This window comes from Daphnia carinata, chromosome 7 (assembly GCF_022539665.2).
Source record: "Daphnia carinata strain CSIRO-1 chromosome 7, CSIRO_AGI_Dcar_HiC_V3, whole genome shotgun sequence".
Lineage (NCBI taxonomy): Eukaryota > Metazoa > Arthropoda > Branchiopoda > Diplostraca > Daphniidae > Daphnia > Daphnia carinata.
The window spans coordinates 4,762,410-4,777,771 of record NC_081337.1 but is presented as its reverse complement, the minus strand read 5'-3'; the positions used below and the strand labels follow the sequence as shown (position 1 = coordinate 4,777,771).

General features: G+C 43.5%; 2 protein-coding genes across 2 annotated transcripts; both read left to right on the top strand.

Moving 5' to 3' along the window:
• The first annotated feature begins 4,989 nt into the window (after positions 1-4,989).
• LOC130699969 (transmembrane channel-like protein) lies at positions 4,990-15,083 on the top strand. The gene is made up of 15 exons (XM_059496158.1): positions 4,990-5,305; positions 7,030-7,195; positions 7,411-7,633; positions 7,795-8,068; positions 8,160-8,348; positions 8,434-8,672; positions 8,736-9,111; positions 9,191-9,261; positions 9,329-10,488; positions 10,905-11,032; positions 12,553-12,719; positions 12,778-13,412; positions 13,525-14,093; positions 14,284-14,469; positions 14,540-15,083. Exons 1-15 carry the CDS (start codon positions 5,033-5,035, stop codon positions 14,609-14,611), a joined length of 4,728 nt encoding a protein of 1,575 aa, XP_059352141.1. The 5' UTR covers positions 4,990-5,032; the 3' UTR covers positions 14,612-15,083.
• Positions 11,262-12,375, top strand: LOC130699977 (uncharacterized). The gene is made up of 2 exons (XM_057522029.2): positions 11,262-11,408; positions 11,468-12,375. Exon 2 carries the CDS (start codon positions 11,468-11,470, stop codon positions 12,287-12,289), a length of 822 nt encoding a protein of 273 aa, XP_057378012.1. The 5' UTR covers positions 11,262-11,408; the 3' UTR covers positions 12,290-12,375.
• Positions 15,084-15,362: the final 279 nt, after the last annotated feature.

The window sequence follows — 15,362 nt, the reverse complement described above, 5'->3', positions numbered from 1 at the left end:
GCGTGAATACACAACGAAGCTGAAGCAACAAGTTTCTTTTTTTCCCCCCTCCCGTTCGTCTTGTCCATTTTCTTTTCCATCATCCTCTTCTTCTTTTTGGTGGCCTTGAGCAAAAGAACCAAAAAAAAAAAAAAACACGCACCTAAACACACACACACACGGTGTGGAAGAAGCCAAAAAAAGAGAAGCACGTCTGCTTGTTGCATCGTATTTTTTTTTTTTTTCGGTTTAAATCAGAGAGAAAGAGAGAGAGAGAAGATGCAACTAGGTAGTAGTAGACTCTACGTAGATGAACATGGAAAACAACAACAAAAAAAAAAAAAAGAATTGCTGTTTAACCTTGGAGCGGACGGTGCTCCCTGTCGTTCCTCTTCACCTATTATTTCTACACATCACGAATAGATATTTATTATTATAACCCCCTGCAACGATTCTCTCTTTTTTCCTACTTGTTGTTGACGTCGCCATCGCATTATTTCACTCGATGAAATGAAACTTTTCTTTCTTTCTCTTTTTTTTTTTTTTTAAAGAAAAGGACAGAAAATAGTCCAATTGTTTGGCTACCATACAAAAGAAAACGTTACACAATGGATGAAATGAAAAAAGACAAGAGACGAACAACACATTTCCTACACTCATTTTCTAAAAGAAAAGAAAAAAAAAAAAAGATGATCCGCTTGCGGGGTGGCCTCAATCCACTCATCATCTCTTCTTTTGATATCCACACACAACACACAAAGGCCCTCTAACGGCCGGAAGGATTCGTTGTACAAAAATCCACCCTTAAAAACTTTAAAGCTGGCTCGTACTGTACCCTTATCGATGATTTTCTCTTTGGGCAAGTGTTTTTTTTTGTTTTTTTTTTTAACCCCCCCCCCCCCCCCCGCCACCTCATTTTGAAGGTTTTTGCGCTGACCACCTGCTGTTTGGGCCCTCACCATCAGGTCAATCCGTACCACACACTTTGACCTGTTGTGTAGCTGACACCGTAAGACGTTGCTGTATAGAGCCGACGTTATTGGGCGAAGCGGATGGCACGCGCTTCTTCCCAAAGTTTTCCCATTTCTTTCTTGTGGCGCCTCTTTGCACCGAAAAAGGTAAGAGGCAAAGTGACAGAGATCGAACGGCTGTAAAGGCGAAAAAGACAAACTGATGCCCCCCCCCCCCCTCCCTCTCTTGCGTATATAGACGTGGCTGTTGTTGTTGTTGTTGTCGTCCGGAGTCGTTTCGGACATGGAAGAAAAACAGCAGGTGATCACAACCGTTTTCTTTTCCTCTCTTCAAAAAAGGGAGGAGGTTTTTTTCTTTTGTTTTGTTTCTTACGTTAGAGGGGCTGTTATGTAACGCGTGAGACGACTAGTTTGATGCTTCATTCCGTGTGTGATGATTGCCTTCCGTTTCCTTTTTGACATAGTCAACAGTACGCGTTTGTGTTGAAAAGCAGTGCGGCCGTGTCATGTCATGACGCCGTTGGCATTTCGTCGTTGCTCCGACAGTCTGCAAACAACGTCTGTTTCGATTCAAGATGATGACGTACATCGTCTAGAAAGAGAAGCGTTGAAATATACAATGTATAGGCCCAGCGTTTCTTTCTCATTTTCAATCTCATTTCCACACTGATGGAAACGTAGAACGTCGTTCAATTATAGAAAGAAAAAAAAGAAAAGAAAATGGTCGGTGTAAAAATGATGGCTTTTTACATTTCGAGTTGGGCCAGCAGAAAGTAAAGGGAGAAGAAAAAGTCCAATCAAAAGAAGAATTCCAAAATAAAAAAAAAACAAAAATATAATTTTAGGCGCTGGCTTTTTTTTTTTGGGGGGGGGGGGGGGGGGGGAGTGCATTCTTCTCCACAGCTCATTTATTCCGTTTTCCAATTAACACCTGTCGGCCGTTTTTTTTTTTTTTTTTTGGGGCTGCCCCCACAACCAACGGCCATTGTCTTATATTAGATTCATCGCCATCAATTGATTCCCAGAATCAAGAAAAAAAAAAAAAAAAACTGTCGTTTTGATTTCTTTTTTTTTTTTTTTTTTCGTTCGGTTTCGTGTCACGTCCAATCGAAAAGCCGTTTTTACCTCGTTGCCATGTGCTGTCCTTTTAAATCGCATTTTGCCCCAACGGCTTCTTTTCTCCAACGGTTTTTTTTTTTTTTCACGCCAGCTGCCTGTGTGTGTCGCTCCCCTCCCTCTAGTGCCCTTTCTCTTTTTTGATCTATACACACACACACACACACACCGCCATCGAATACAACATCGACGCCAAAGGGACAGACAACGGCCGTTGTGGATGCTAGGGGCTTGTAGATGGCGGTTACGTTGTATTCATTTGTTTTTGTTTTTTTTTTTCAGGGGGGGGGGATAGAAACTAGGAGATTCTAGCGTCCCTTTAAATTTTATTTAGGAGGAACAATTTAAAAAGAAGAAGCTCTTGGCATTGACGTGTCAAAACAACAACTTGAAAATCCTTATATTTTTTTTTTTTTTTATGCTTTAGTTTTTTACGATGCCGGTGGAAATGGTTCGTGATGTTGGCAGCTGCCCGTTTTCCGGTCGTCATTTCAATCAAATAATATTTAAAAAAAAACAAAAAAAGAACTTTGAAAATCTTTGGGCACTGACGTCATTGCAAAGCGACATTCTTTTTTTTTTTTACCTATTTCTTCAATGGCCATTTGTTTTTGTTTTTTTTTTCGATGAGAAAGAAACGCAATGTGTGAACGTTTGCTTTTCTTCTCGTCTCAAGAGATGGAGGAATAAGCCGACGCCCCCGAACGATACGACGGGTCGTGACCCGTTGAAACAAAAGCAATCGGCCAAATTAAAAGAATGAAATCGTTAAAAAAAAAAATGAGCCGGGTCGTTGATGTTAGTCGTTCGTTTGGCTCGTTAGTGAGAGCGCTCTGGCCTGAAAATGAAAACGAAATACATTCCACAAGAGAACAAGATAAATATGAAATCATATATTATACACGGTAGTCTGCGTAGTTCTTTTTTTGTTTTTTGTTTTTTTCCTGTTTGTCTGGCCGGCAGTCGGGAACGGACCCAGGTATCGGTTGCCCATCAGCCGTTCATCATATCAACCCCAACAAAAACTTTCTTCTACTCCTCCTTGTTTTTTTTGTTTTTTTTTTCCTTATTTGGGAAGGTTTCAAAAATAAGTTGAGGGGGGAAATTGGTGTTATTTAAATGACCTGTTGAGAGATGAGTTGCCTTTCAAAAAAAAAAATATCTCGTCCCTCCTTCTTCACTAGAAAGGTCATTTTCTTTTCTTTTTTTTTTTTGCCTCTCATTACCTGTTGATTGTAACCGGAGCCCCCCCCCCCTTCCTCTTTGTTTTGTTTTTTTTTTTTTTTTCATTTGTACACGTGTACGAAAAATCATTCCTCCCCCTTTTGTTTCCAGCATTCTTTTCTTTATATTATTTTTTAAGAAAATTGTATTGGCTTATTTAAAAAAAAATTAGGGAAAGGTTCATGTCCGGGTGTCGATCGAGAAACGAAAAAAAAAAAAAAAGGTGGAGTGACCTAATCAAAGATGATTTGCCTTTCGAACGATGATGGCAACTCGAAATGTTATTTTACAAAAAAGAAAAAGAAGCAAAATGAGATGGATAAAAAACGTTTTAACAAGACGATGGGGTGATGTTCACAGTGGGCTGAAGGTAGCAGTAGGAGTTGCTATTCACATTGGAGCTCATTAGTAAATACACACAGCCCCTTCTACGACCCGTCAAACGCACCAAACAACGACAACGCCCATCCAAAACGTATTTTCTCTTTTGAAAACAAACTATATTTTCATTTCTTTCCTGTCACGTATCATTTGAAATAAAAAAAAAAAAAAAAAAAAAAAAAGGGTCTGGAAAAAAATGATGCAAACGGCCACACCCATCAAACGTTTGAAATAGAGGCCTCCAACGTTCATACACCTTTATAAAAACTAACGTTGGTTGTGCCAAAATATGAAATAACGTATCAAAATTGGCATAACAATTGAGGCTCTGTGTGTGTAATGTAGAATGAAAATAGAAGGCCCTTTAATGAAGGCGGCACACGCGCTAGACAAAACTCTCCTCGGTCGCCGCCATTGCCCATTTTTTTTTTTCATTAGAAAACGAAAGAAAAAGATAAGCGAGAAAACGGGGCCGTAGACGTTGGCGCCATCCAAAAAAAAAAAAAAACGATAATAAAAGTAATAACATCTTACAAGTCCGTGCGAGAGAGGGGCTCACGTCAAAAAACGAGATTTCATTTTTTTTTTTTTTTTTTCAGAGTAGCGTCTCATCGGCATAAAATCAATTACTCATTAGACAAGAGGATTACATCTAAAGCGCTATCGGCCACCTATTTTTAGATAAGCATCAAATTGTATGCAGACTTTTAAAGTTGGCCGGGCCATCATTCAAACAAAAAACAAAATTTTTCAAAGTAATAATCATAATAATGAAAACCCGTGTGTGTGTGTGTGTAACATGGGCGAATGAGGGACCGCACCCAAAAAACATCGACCCCCTACTTGCTGGGGGGGGGGGGGGCCCAGCCCAAAAAGTCAACACAATCAAAACAAATGAAAAGCAGCACACACACACACACACACACATGGGAGGATGAATGGAACGTTTTGATATCATCGTTGAGTGTCTGTGTTATCTTTGTCCATCGACGTATAATCTAATAGTATACGTTTTTAATGCGTCAAATGGGTAATGGAAATTCAAAATTTAGGGGCGCGGTTGGCGTCGGCGTCATGGACATGGAAAAAAAAAAAAAAAAAAAAAAAAGTCTTTGCTTTTTTTTGTCCAGCCATTTCCAGCATGACATAGACATTCAGTGACCACCGAAGCTGTCGGATATATTGTCACCTATCCTCTTTCTCCTGACTTTGCTTTTGTTTCTCGCTGTTAAAAACTCTAGTCCTAATCTTCTTTTATTTATTTTTTTCTTTTTTGATGATGTGAAAAATAGAAATAGAAAAGATGCGTGTACGTGATTGAAAAAAAAAAAAAAAAAAAAGAAGCAACAAAAGACAAGACGATGGCAAAGAAGGGTGGAGACAAAGACTTGTTTGAGGACCCAGCCCCAACTGGCGATGTCGATCGAGATGAAGATCAGCCAGAGTCGATTCTTGACCTGCCGCAGGAGGAAGAGAAGGGCGTTGGCAGGAGGAGGAAGGCGAGTCGCAATGCCGGTATCTTGCGCATCGACACATCCGCTCCTGGGGCCGCCAACGGATTCGACAGTCGCCGGAAGAGTTCAGCCAGTTCGTTGGCAGATTTCCGTTGCGCTGGCGCCACCTTAAATCCTCACGTGAGTTTTTTTTATTATATTTTATTTTTTTTTATTTTTTTTTTCTATTCAACATCCAACACCCTGTTTTGTTTGACGAAAACAGGTTCTTTTTCTATATAGAAAATTCTCGGTTTTTTTTTGTTTTTTTTTGTTTTTTTTTAAATCAGAACGTACATTTTTCATCCTCACGCGTGATGAAATTTCCCGTCTGGCCGCTTCTCGTCTTTTTTTTTTTTTTTTTTTTTTATTCTCTCACCTGTACGACGCAAATGTTTTTTTCGCAAACGGCATTTTTTTTGAAAATTATTCTTTGATTAGCACCGAGCATCTAGTCCTTACGCGTCTTGCAGTTCTTCAACATTGGCGTGCCGTTAGATATGCCAATCTCTTGCCGTTTTCGCCCTTTTTAAAGAAGAATGGGGACATTTTATAGCAGCCAAATTGAGCACCAAAACGACGATAGATTTCAGCTCGATCCCCTCGCCATAAAAAAGAAAAAGGCCTGTCAAGAAATTGAGCATTCCTGTTTGGTTGAAATAAAAAACAAATGCGGTCAATGACCATGCCGTCTGTCAGACTGGACGATATGGGACCCCTATGCGCTACAACGTGATCCCTTTTTTTTTTTTTGAAGACAAAAGGCCATCCAAAAAGAAAAGGAAGAAACGTTAGACGTTGGAAAGAAGTGAAAAAAAAAAAAAAAACGAAAAAAAATTGTGCTTGATTGGCTGTTTCACGTGGCAAAACGAAAGGAATCCGTCACACTCCTATTAAAGGCTCTAGACAAAATGGCCCTCTCCAAAAAAAAAAAAAAGGGCCTTTCATTTGGTCCGTTTCGAACGGAAAAAAATCCCACCTGATGAATTTCATTTCTCTCTTCTACGACACACACCACTGATTGTTTTTCTTTTTTTTATTAAGTCGTTGTGATTACAGTTGAGAGCAGAAGGTTCTTTTTGCCCGAAAAAGGACCGCGTTCTCGATCACGACGCAAAAAGAAAATGGGGACCGGTTCGTCTTCCATTTTCTCCACTTGTTTTTTTTTTTTTCAAATAGCAGAGAAATAGAATAATGTGTGTTGATTATCACAAGCGTTGCTGGTTTTAAAAAAAACAACTGACGTAATTGCAAAAGGCTGAATATTACATCGCAAAGCCTCTAGATATGCTGAATTTGTAAGAGCCACGTATTCTATTATTTATTTATTTTAGAAAGGAACGTGGTATGGAGAAAAATGATTTGTCAGCTCTTATGAAAAGTGGGTCGTTATTTTTGTTTACTGCCTTTTTTGGGGGGGGGAGGGGGCTGGTCGGTTGCACTATCTTTTGCGATATGCAACAGTCGAATTATAATTTGTCGGACACGCACTGCTCCATCTGTTTTGGTTCTACATTGATCATCAAATGCGAATGCGTCGGACAAGGGAAAGGGATATGCAAATGTATCTGTCAACTGGCTCAAATCAACCGACGTTAGATCCCGAAAAAAAAAAAAAAAAAATAAACAGTTAGCCAACTCGAAATCGGCCAGCAACCCATTCGATCCATCATCAAAGAGAAGGGCATGTGCCTTGAAAACTCTCTCTCTATCAGAGCTCACATGTTATTTTCGGGTTAGGGACATTTGCATATTGAGCTTCAACTTTGACGTCGATCCATTTTTGTACAAAAAAAAAAAATCTTTCTCCAATATGTTTGTATTTGTAGTTGCATGTTTTTTTTTTTTTGTATGAACCCCAACAGGCGGATGAGGATAGATCTCCACTGCCATCGGCCGATCGCCTTTCCGTCAGTTTCATCATGGCAGCAGCAGACGCATCCAGCGTCGGTACACCATCCGTCAGGATGGATTCACCTCTCAGCGCTATCCACCATCTATCCAATCATCAACCCCACTACTTGGATATCGGTATGTCCCCGATGTTTCTTTTTCCTTTTTTTTTTTTTTTTTTTTTTTTTATGACAACGTCGGTTACCTTCTTCCTCGAAGGGGGAGAGTTTAGGGGGGGGGGGGGGGACACCCGGACGTCCTGTCATAACTAAACATTTGTTTGTGACACACAGTTATATTATAATAATAATGATGGTAGTCATAATAATAAGATTCATATTATACGATTTTAGATGACGACTATGATGACGATGAATATTCGATTGCCGCGTCGAGCATCCTGCAACATCAACGGCGATCCGGGGTAGGAGGAAGGTCAAGCTTTCATCGACGCACCAGGTCCCTGCGTCGTGGACGTCGACCTTCGTCGCCCTTTCCCGGCGATGAATTGTCCTCGATGGGCGGACGTAGACGCACGTCGCGCGGCCTCTCTGTCGCCACCATCAGCTCGGCCGAGTATGAAATCCTTTCCCCTTTCCAAAAAAAAAAAAAAAAAAAAAAAAAAAAAAAAATGACCTATTCAAATTAGTTTTAATTGATCATTAACCTGGTCGATTTTTCGATTGGAACAAAATAACCAAACAAAAAAAAAAAAAAAAAAAAAAAAAACTGCATAGGATTGGAATGGAAGAGACGGGCGGCGGCAATCATTTTTACGACCAACAAGAGCAGCGTGAATCCGAATCAGCGTCGACCCTGGAGCACGTTGCTCTTCATAAGGAAGTAGTGCAGAACATGCGCTACCAGCCGTGGGACATGGGCCGCAAATTAAGAGTCTTGCGCCGGGCCAAAACCTTTGTCCGGCAACACGAAGGCGCCCTACAGCAGAGGCTGGCCGAGTCACGCACGGCTAAAGATGTTTTCGCCCGCGGACGCCTACTCGTGGCGAAAGTATGACAACGCCATCTAGTGGTCAATGTCGTCACTATTTTGTATTTTTTGTTTTTTTGTTTTTTCCCCCCCCCAAAAATCTATCAAACAGGCCATTCAGTTGAGCGTGCGGGAAATTCGAAATTTGATCTCGTTCCTGGTGCCGTGGGAAGCGAGGATCAAAGAAATCGAGTCGCTTTTCGGCTCGGCTGTCGCCTCCTATTTTACCTTTTTGCGTTGGGTCTTTTGGATCAACCTGGTCCTCACCACTTGCTTCGCCGTCTTTGTCGTCGTCCCAGAGGTGTGTACCTTCCTAGTTGTTGCTTTTTCTTTTGTTGTGAAAAGAAGATGCTAATCCCCCCCCCCCCCCTTCATTAACACGGCAGGTGTTGGCCACCGAGTGGGACGTCAGCGGCGAACGTAAAGGCTTGCTGCCGGAAGAGAGACGGACGGCGACCGATCTGCAGACGCTGTGGGATTTCGAAGGCATTCTCAAATATTCGCCCATCTTTTATGGCTTCTACAGCAACACTTATGAGACCAACGAAGGATACAAGCTGCCTTTCGCCTACTTTTTCACCGGATTGGTCCTCTACATGTACAGCTTCGTCGCCATCCTCAGAAAGTAAGTGCGCATTATTCTAAATGAACGTGATTTTTCTGAAATGAATGACATCGGACGTTGCAGGATGGCCAAGAATTCGAGGATGGCCAAGTTGTCGGACAAGGAAGACGAGTGCACTTTTACTTGGAAATTGTTTACCGGATGGGATTACATGATCGGGCACCCCGAAACGGGCGAGAACCGTCGATCGGCCATCACTCTTGGATTCAAAGAAGCTCTTTTGGAAGAAAAGGAAAAGGAGCGGGCGACGGAAAAACTGACGCGCAACGTCATCCTGCGCCGCATCGCTGCCAATTTCCTCGTCCTGATGCTCCTCTGCTCATCGGCCTACATCGTCGTTCTGGTCGTGGAGCGATCCACCGAGCCGGATGCCGAATCCAATTGGTGGCGTCAGAACGAAATCACCGTTATCCTATCGTTAATCTCCATCATCTTTCCAGTAATTTCATTTTCTTTTTTTCTCTTTTTTTTTAATTCATTTCTTATTATTAGTTTACTATTGCAAAACGATGTTGTAGAACATTTTTGAGCTGATTGGAATCCTGGAAAAGTATCATCCGCGCAGACAATTGCGATGGCAATTAGCGAGGTAATGTTGGACTATTTTCAATTGAATAAATCGACATCGTCATTAATTGCAAATTTACCACGAAAAGGATCATGATACTGAATTTACTCAACTTGTACACGCTGATTTTCGCTCTGTTCGGCAAAGTGAACGCCATGACGAGTCGGTTGGCCGTCATGAAATCCAACATCAGTCAGCAAGGATTGAACATTGCCGATTTACTGGAACACGACAAATCCTCCTCTTTATTGACGCCCATTTTTAATTCCACGTCGGAGACCAACGCCTTTTACGACGTCACCGAACCCACCGTCCTTTTCATCCTGAACGCGACAGAGAATCAAGTTCGCATGGAAACGTACAGCACGTCCACCGAACCTGTGACGGAACAAGATGAAGAATCGTTGACTGGAACGTGTTTCCAAATCATGGTCGATTGTCCTACCTTAGAGACGACGGAAGGTCCGTCCCTCAGCACGCACTCGGCCATCACGACAACAATGACGACGACGACGACGACGTTCATTTCGGAAGAAGACGAACTCATTTACGACGAAGAAGAAGATTACGAAAACGTTCCAGAACGTGCGAAACGGCAGTTGGAGACGACGACGACGGGCAATCCGTCGTCCTTGAAATCTACTCCGCAAAGCATCGGGCGATTATTGGACTCGCTCAATTCGATCCTGCGCAATTTGAAACGCAACACGACCGTCCGCATTCCGTACACGACGAGCACCGAGCCAATGACTACAACTCAGACCAGCACCGTCGATGTGAGAACATCCGAAGCGACGAGCAGCAGTACGCCGGAATTGCTGGACGATCTGATGCGCTGGCACACGGCCGGATTGATTTTGACGACGCAAGAAGACGAGGATGTCGTAGATGATTCTTCATTGGCCAGCAGCGCGTATGACCTTTCCGTTTTGAATCAAACCGACGTGCCGCCGGATGAGTGGGTTGCGACCGACAATGAGACGACCCGACATCCGGTCGGGACGAGTGAAAGCACCACGCGGAACATGTGCCCTTTGATTGTTTGTCCGTGGAACGACACGGTCGGCTACTTCAGCAGTTTAACGACCGACATTCCTGGAGAAGAAAATGATAACAGGAGCAGTCATGGAGTGCCGTGTCGCGGCGATAATCCGCAAGGATGCACTCCATTTTGGACGAGTTCTCGAGATGAAACAATCACATCGTTCCATTCATCCGTCCATTTCTCCAGCAGCACTCTTCCAAACGGTATTTTTCAAACTGAAAAAAGGCGTGCGCATCAATTAGCGATGAGAATGGACTTGAATTTTAAGGCTAAACTATTTGTTTCTTTTCATCGGAAGAAAATAGCTTCCAATAAATTAGGCAAGTAGACTAAGACGTAGAATGAAAAAAAAAAAACAAAAAAAAAAATGAACAAAACATTAGTGGAATGAAGCACGTTTTTAAAAGATTGTAAACGGAAACGAAACATTTGAAAGAGGGGAATAGAAAAAGAGGTCCGGTAAGATACCTGTCCTTTTTTTTTCAACAAACAAAGCCTTTTCTCTTTTTTTTTTCTTTTGAGAGAATAGAGTCGACGAAAGAGCGCCTTCTAATCGAATTAAATCATTCCTTTCCATTCTTTTTTTTTTTTTTTTTTTTTTTTTTTTAATTTGAAATAGAAGAAATGGCGGCGATTAGCAAAATGCCGAAACCGACGCTGGATCCGACGACCCGTCTGGAACTGCGCAAACTCTGCTGGGAGACCATGTTCGGCCAGGAATTGGTGAAATTGACCATCATGGATCTGGCAAGTTCATTAACAGTCCCCCCCCCCCCTTTCTCTTCTTTTTTTTTTTTTCATTAGCCCGCCAGTTGCTAATTAGGATAAAATCCCTTTTCTTGTCCGTAAGAAAATGGGATTTGGTTCAAGGATCTACAAGAAACATAGAGGCAGGGTATCATAGTTTTGTGGGAGTCTATTACTCTACCCCCTACACTATGACGCCCACCATTTTCCAAGGACGTAGATATCCTAAGGTGGTTTGATGACGTAATCTTTTCACGTTGCGAATGGACCTAAAGGCGATATCGGTCCTCTATATAAAGCGTAGTGAACTTTGACATTAGCGGCTCAGTCGTGCAGCTCGTTCCGTCCTATTGTTGTCATCACCATCTTTTTAAAAGTAAGTCTTTCTATTTTAATTAGTTGTATTGTAATTTGATGTTAAATGATGTTTAATAGATGACGACTACAATCGCGCCGTTGCTGTACTCGACCACGATTGCTCCGTCTTACGTCACGGCCGGTCCGTCTTACAATGTCGTCGAAGCTGGTCCAGCCTATGCTGCCCCGCAAATGCCTGTGCCCATCCCGTTGACGCCGATGGTGATGATGCCCGAACATTTGCTGGTCGAAGAAGAGACGAACGAGTTTGGCATCGGCAAGTTGTTGAAGAAAGTCATCGCTTTGCCGCTGGCCATTGTTCTGCCCATCACCATTCCGCTCATCCTCATCATCAAATACCTTTTAGCTGGACAAGGCCTCGCTAATAAGCCTTTCATTAGCGGCGGAGCGTTCGGCACTCAAGTTCCAGTGGCGCCCGAGTTGGTGCAAACGACGCCTTTCTTCACGACGACGCCGATGCCCAACGCCTACGCCGGCCCGCAGAATTACGGCAGCGCTCCGCAGGGGTACGGTGGAGCACCGCAAGGAGCTCCGCCAGGATATGGCGGGTCAGCACAAGATAATCAGAGCGGACCCGACGGTTGGAATCGTAGGCGTCGCGAAGCCAATGAGACTAGTTCCGGCTTTCCGTCGATGAGTTTGGCGCAAATCGAGAAGCTGACGCAAGTCGTGTTTGCCGCGATGCGTTCGCAGGAATGCATCCAGCGTTTAGTCTGCGAATTGGGTTCCATGTCTAAATCGTTCTCTGATACTGCGCATACCGTGACGGCGGCCGTCGAGTCGTTTGTTCCGGAATCGATCAAAGAGTCGTACGACGTGTTTGTCAAAGCGGAGAAATGCGAACAATACGTTTGCGGTTCGCTGGCCGTCAAGAAATGATGCAACTCCTCGAGTGCATTTCAATGTTAAATAATAATTCCCAAAGTACAGTGCAGTTCAGCTTTTTTTTTTTTTTGTTTTTTAATCTGATTTATGTTTATTTATTTATTTTTTTTTTTGTGTGTCAAATAAAAATGGAAAGCATGCTTTATTAACAAGTTGGACGTTTTTGCTCTTTGTCAGTATGATTTTTTTTTTTTGCAGATGGTGCGCGTGTGACGTAGGCGAAAATTAATTTGCTCTTGTGTCTGGTTTTTGTGAAGGTATTTACGACGATATCGATTTTAATCATCGACTTTATACGGGCCTTGTTTGTGCGCGTTTTCAACGGATGTTGGTGCTGGGACTTGGAAAAGTATTTCCCGCAGTACGGCGAGTTCAAGATTGCTGAAAACATTCTGCATCTCGTCAACAATCAAGGCATGGTTTGGTGAGTCTTTCGTTCTCTCATCTACATTGAACCAATGAATAACGAATGGCTTAAATAGGATGGGAATGTTCTTCTCGCCCGGTTTGCCGGCCATCAACATTTTCAAGCTATTCCTGTTGCTCTACATTCGTTCGTGGGCCGTCTTGACGTGCAACGTGCCCCACGAGGTGATTTTCCGGGCATCGCGGTCCAACAATTTCTACCTGTGGCTGTTGTTGATCATGCTGTTTCTCTGCACTTTGCCCGTCGCCTACGCCATCGTCTGGTTGGAGCCGTCTTGGCACTGCGGCCCGTTCAGCGATTACGCCCGGATTTTCCACGTCATGACGCAGAGCTTACTGAAGGCGACGCCCGAGAGCCTCCACTGGGTCCTGAGCTATATCGCTTCGCCGGGCGTGGTGATTCCGCTCCTGGTGCTTCTCATTCTCGTCATTTACTACTTGGTATCGCTCAGCTCGTCGCTGAGAGAGGCCGTCACTGACTTGCGCACCCAATTGAGACGCGAACGAGACGCGGAACGCATGAAGACGAGACAGAAAAAGGAGCAAGAAAGTGCTGGGCCATCGGCTCTTCCCGATGCCGCGGCCGCAAAGATAATCGCCCAATGGAGGACAGCTGTCCCTTTTGTGCCGACTAAGACGCAAACGAGTTTGCCTCAAACTTTGGCCAAAGAGGCCGTCGAAAAACGCAAAGGTATTTTTTTAGTCGCTTGTTTGTTTGTTATTTGTTGGATTATTGTATTAGATAATTTGCATGTGAGAAATAGAGATGATCGAGACGCTTGTTCATGTTTTGCGCTAAACAGAAGGAGGTTGTGCTGAAGCGACGCATCAACGCGCAGGACCGGCGATTCAAGTGTCTCCTCCGGTACAGCCGACAGTGACGGGACGTTACGGCGGCAGACGGGCACAGCCAGCCGATAACGCTAGACCGACAGGCCGTCGAACTTCCGCCGGACCAGAAGCACGTGCCGAAGCGGCGGTTGGAGGATACGCTGACGGGAGCGATTTGGATATAAGCGATTCGTTGCCGCGAGACAGTCCTGCCTTGAACGTTCGTGGACCTGCCGCTGGCCGGCCAGTGGAGCGATCGGCCAGTCCACCACCTGCTCAGCCGGTCTATGCATCGGTGGTCAAGAAGAAGAAGAAGAAATCGAGCAGCAGCAGCAGCGGTCCGCCGATTGTAGGAGCCAAACCGAGTCGCACGTCCATTGGCCAGTCGACGGCCAAGCCGCAGCCAACGGACGACACGATGACTGAAGCGCCGCGTTCTCCGGCTCGCATTCCGCTCATCCGCATCAGCCAAACGGAAAGTGTGGAGCAAGCCGAGAAGAATCCAGCCACTCCAATTACAGACAACTCATCAACAGCGCAGGTATTTTTGGGCGCGTGTGTATATTGCACAATTTTTAGTCGTGTTCAGCATGGCCCATTTTTTTTTTTTTTTTTTTTTTTTTGTGTTCATTAGCTGCTCATTATTCGCTTGCCGGGCCAAATTAATGGTCTCATTTCAATCGTTTTTTTTTTGTTTTTTTTTCTTCATAACTTTGATGAACTTGACAAAGGATGGAACGGTGACTGGACTGGTAGCGTCATCGCCCACTAAGAGCGGGGCCCTCAATTTGATTTTACAACGGGCTAAAGAAAGACGGGCTGCGGCCAAACAGCCAATGGTTATCAGCGAGTCTACGGCCGATTTAGTCTTAAACATGGAAGAAACGGCTACCGAGAACCAACAAGTCGATGCTAAGGTAATTTAGACCCCAACTTTACATTAAACGTTTTTTGTTTTTGTTTTTTTCGTAAACTCTGGAAACGTAGATGGAAGCGCTGGATGAAACTTTGGATTCCATTTCGGATGATACGCCTACCATAACGGAAAATCAACAGTGAGGAGATAAAAAAAAATAAGAAGAAGAACGTGAGGATGTGTGTGTGTGCACGGAGAGCAAACAAGTTTGTTGATGTCCAAGGAGAGTATAGTGATGCCGTGTGTGTGTGTGTGTTGCTTCCGAGTCTGGTGTGTATCGACGCGATCGATACACAAGACACGGCCCCGCTTTTGCCGGAATGGAAGGGACAACTTGTCAACTACTCGCACACACACACACACAAGGATGAGCGTCATCATTTGTCTTTAAACGTGTATGTTGTATCCGTTTTTGTTTGAACAAGTCAATTTTCTTCTCTATTTCTAAAGCCCCGTCTATTTGGTCTAGTCAAATTTTTTTTTTTCTTCTTAATTGATGTGTGATTGTTTAAAGGCATTTTTCTCACCCTCTTTGTCGGCTTCAAACTCCCGTTTTTTTTTTTTTTTTTTTCGTATTAAATTCCGCTTCATTGTCGAATTGGTTTCGCTGAAGAATTTTTGCACATTACAAACCATCAATACTCCTTTCTTTTTTTTTTTTTGGGGGCTTTTCTTTCTCCGTCTGTTTACTGGCTAGAAATGTGCAAAGGCAATGATTGTTGCAGCGCAGAAATGATGGCTTAAATAAAGTGCCAATGGGAGAGGATGACGTAGACGAGGAGCCAAACGATCCAAAGTGCTGCCGTAGCAAAGAACAAACGCAACTTGACGATCGATTCCGCATCGTTGTTGGTTTGCGTATCACCAGTCGGCACTTTGCTCTGTTCCGATGAC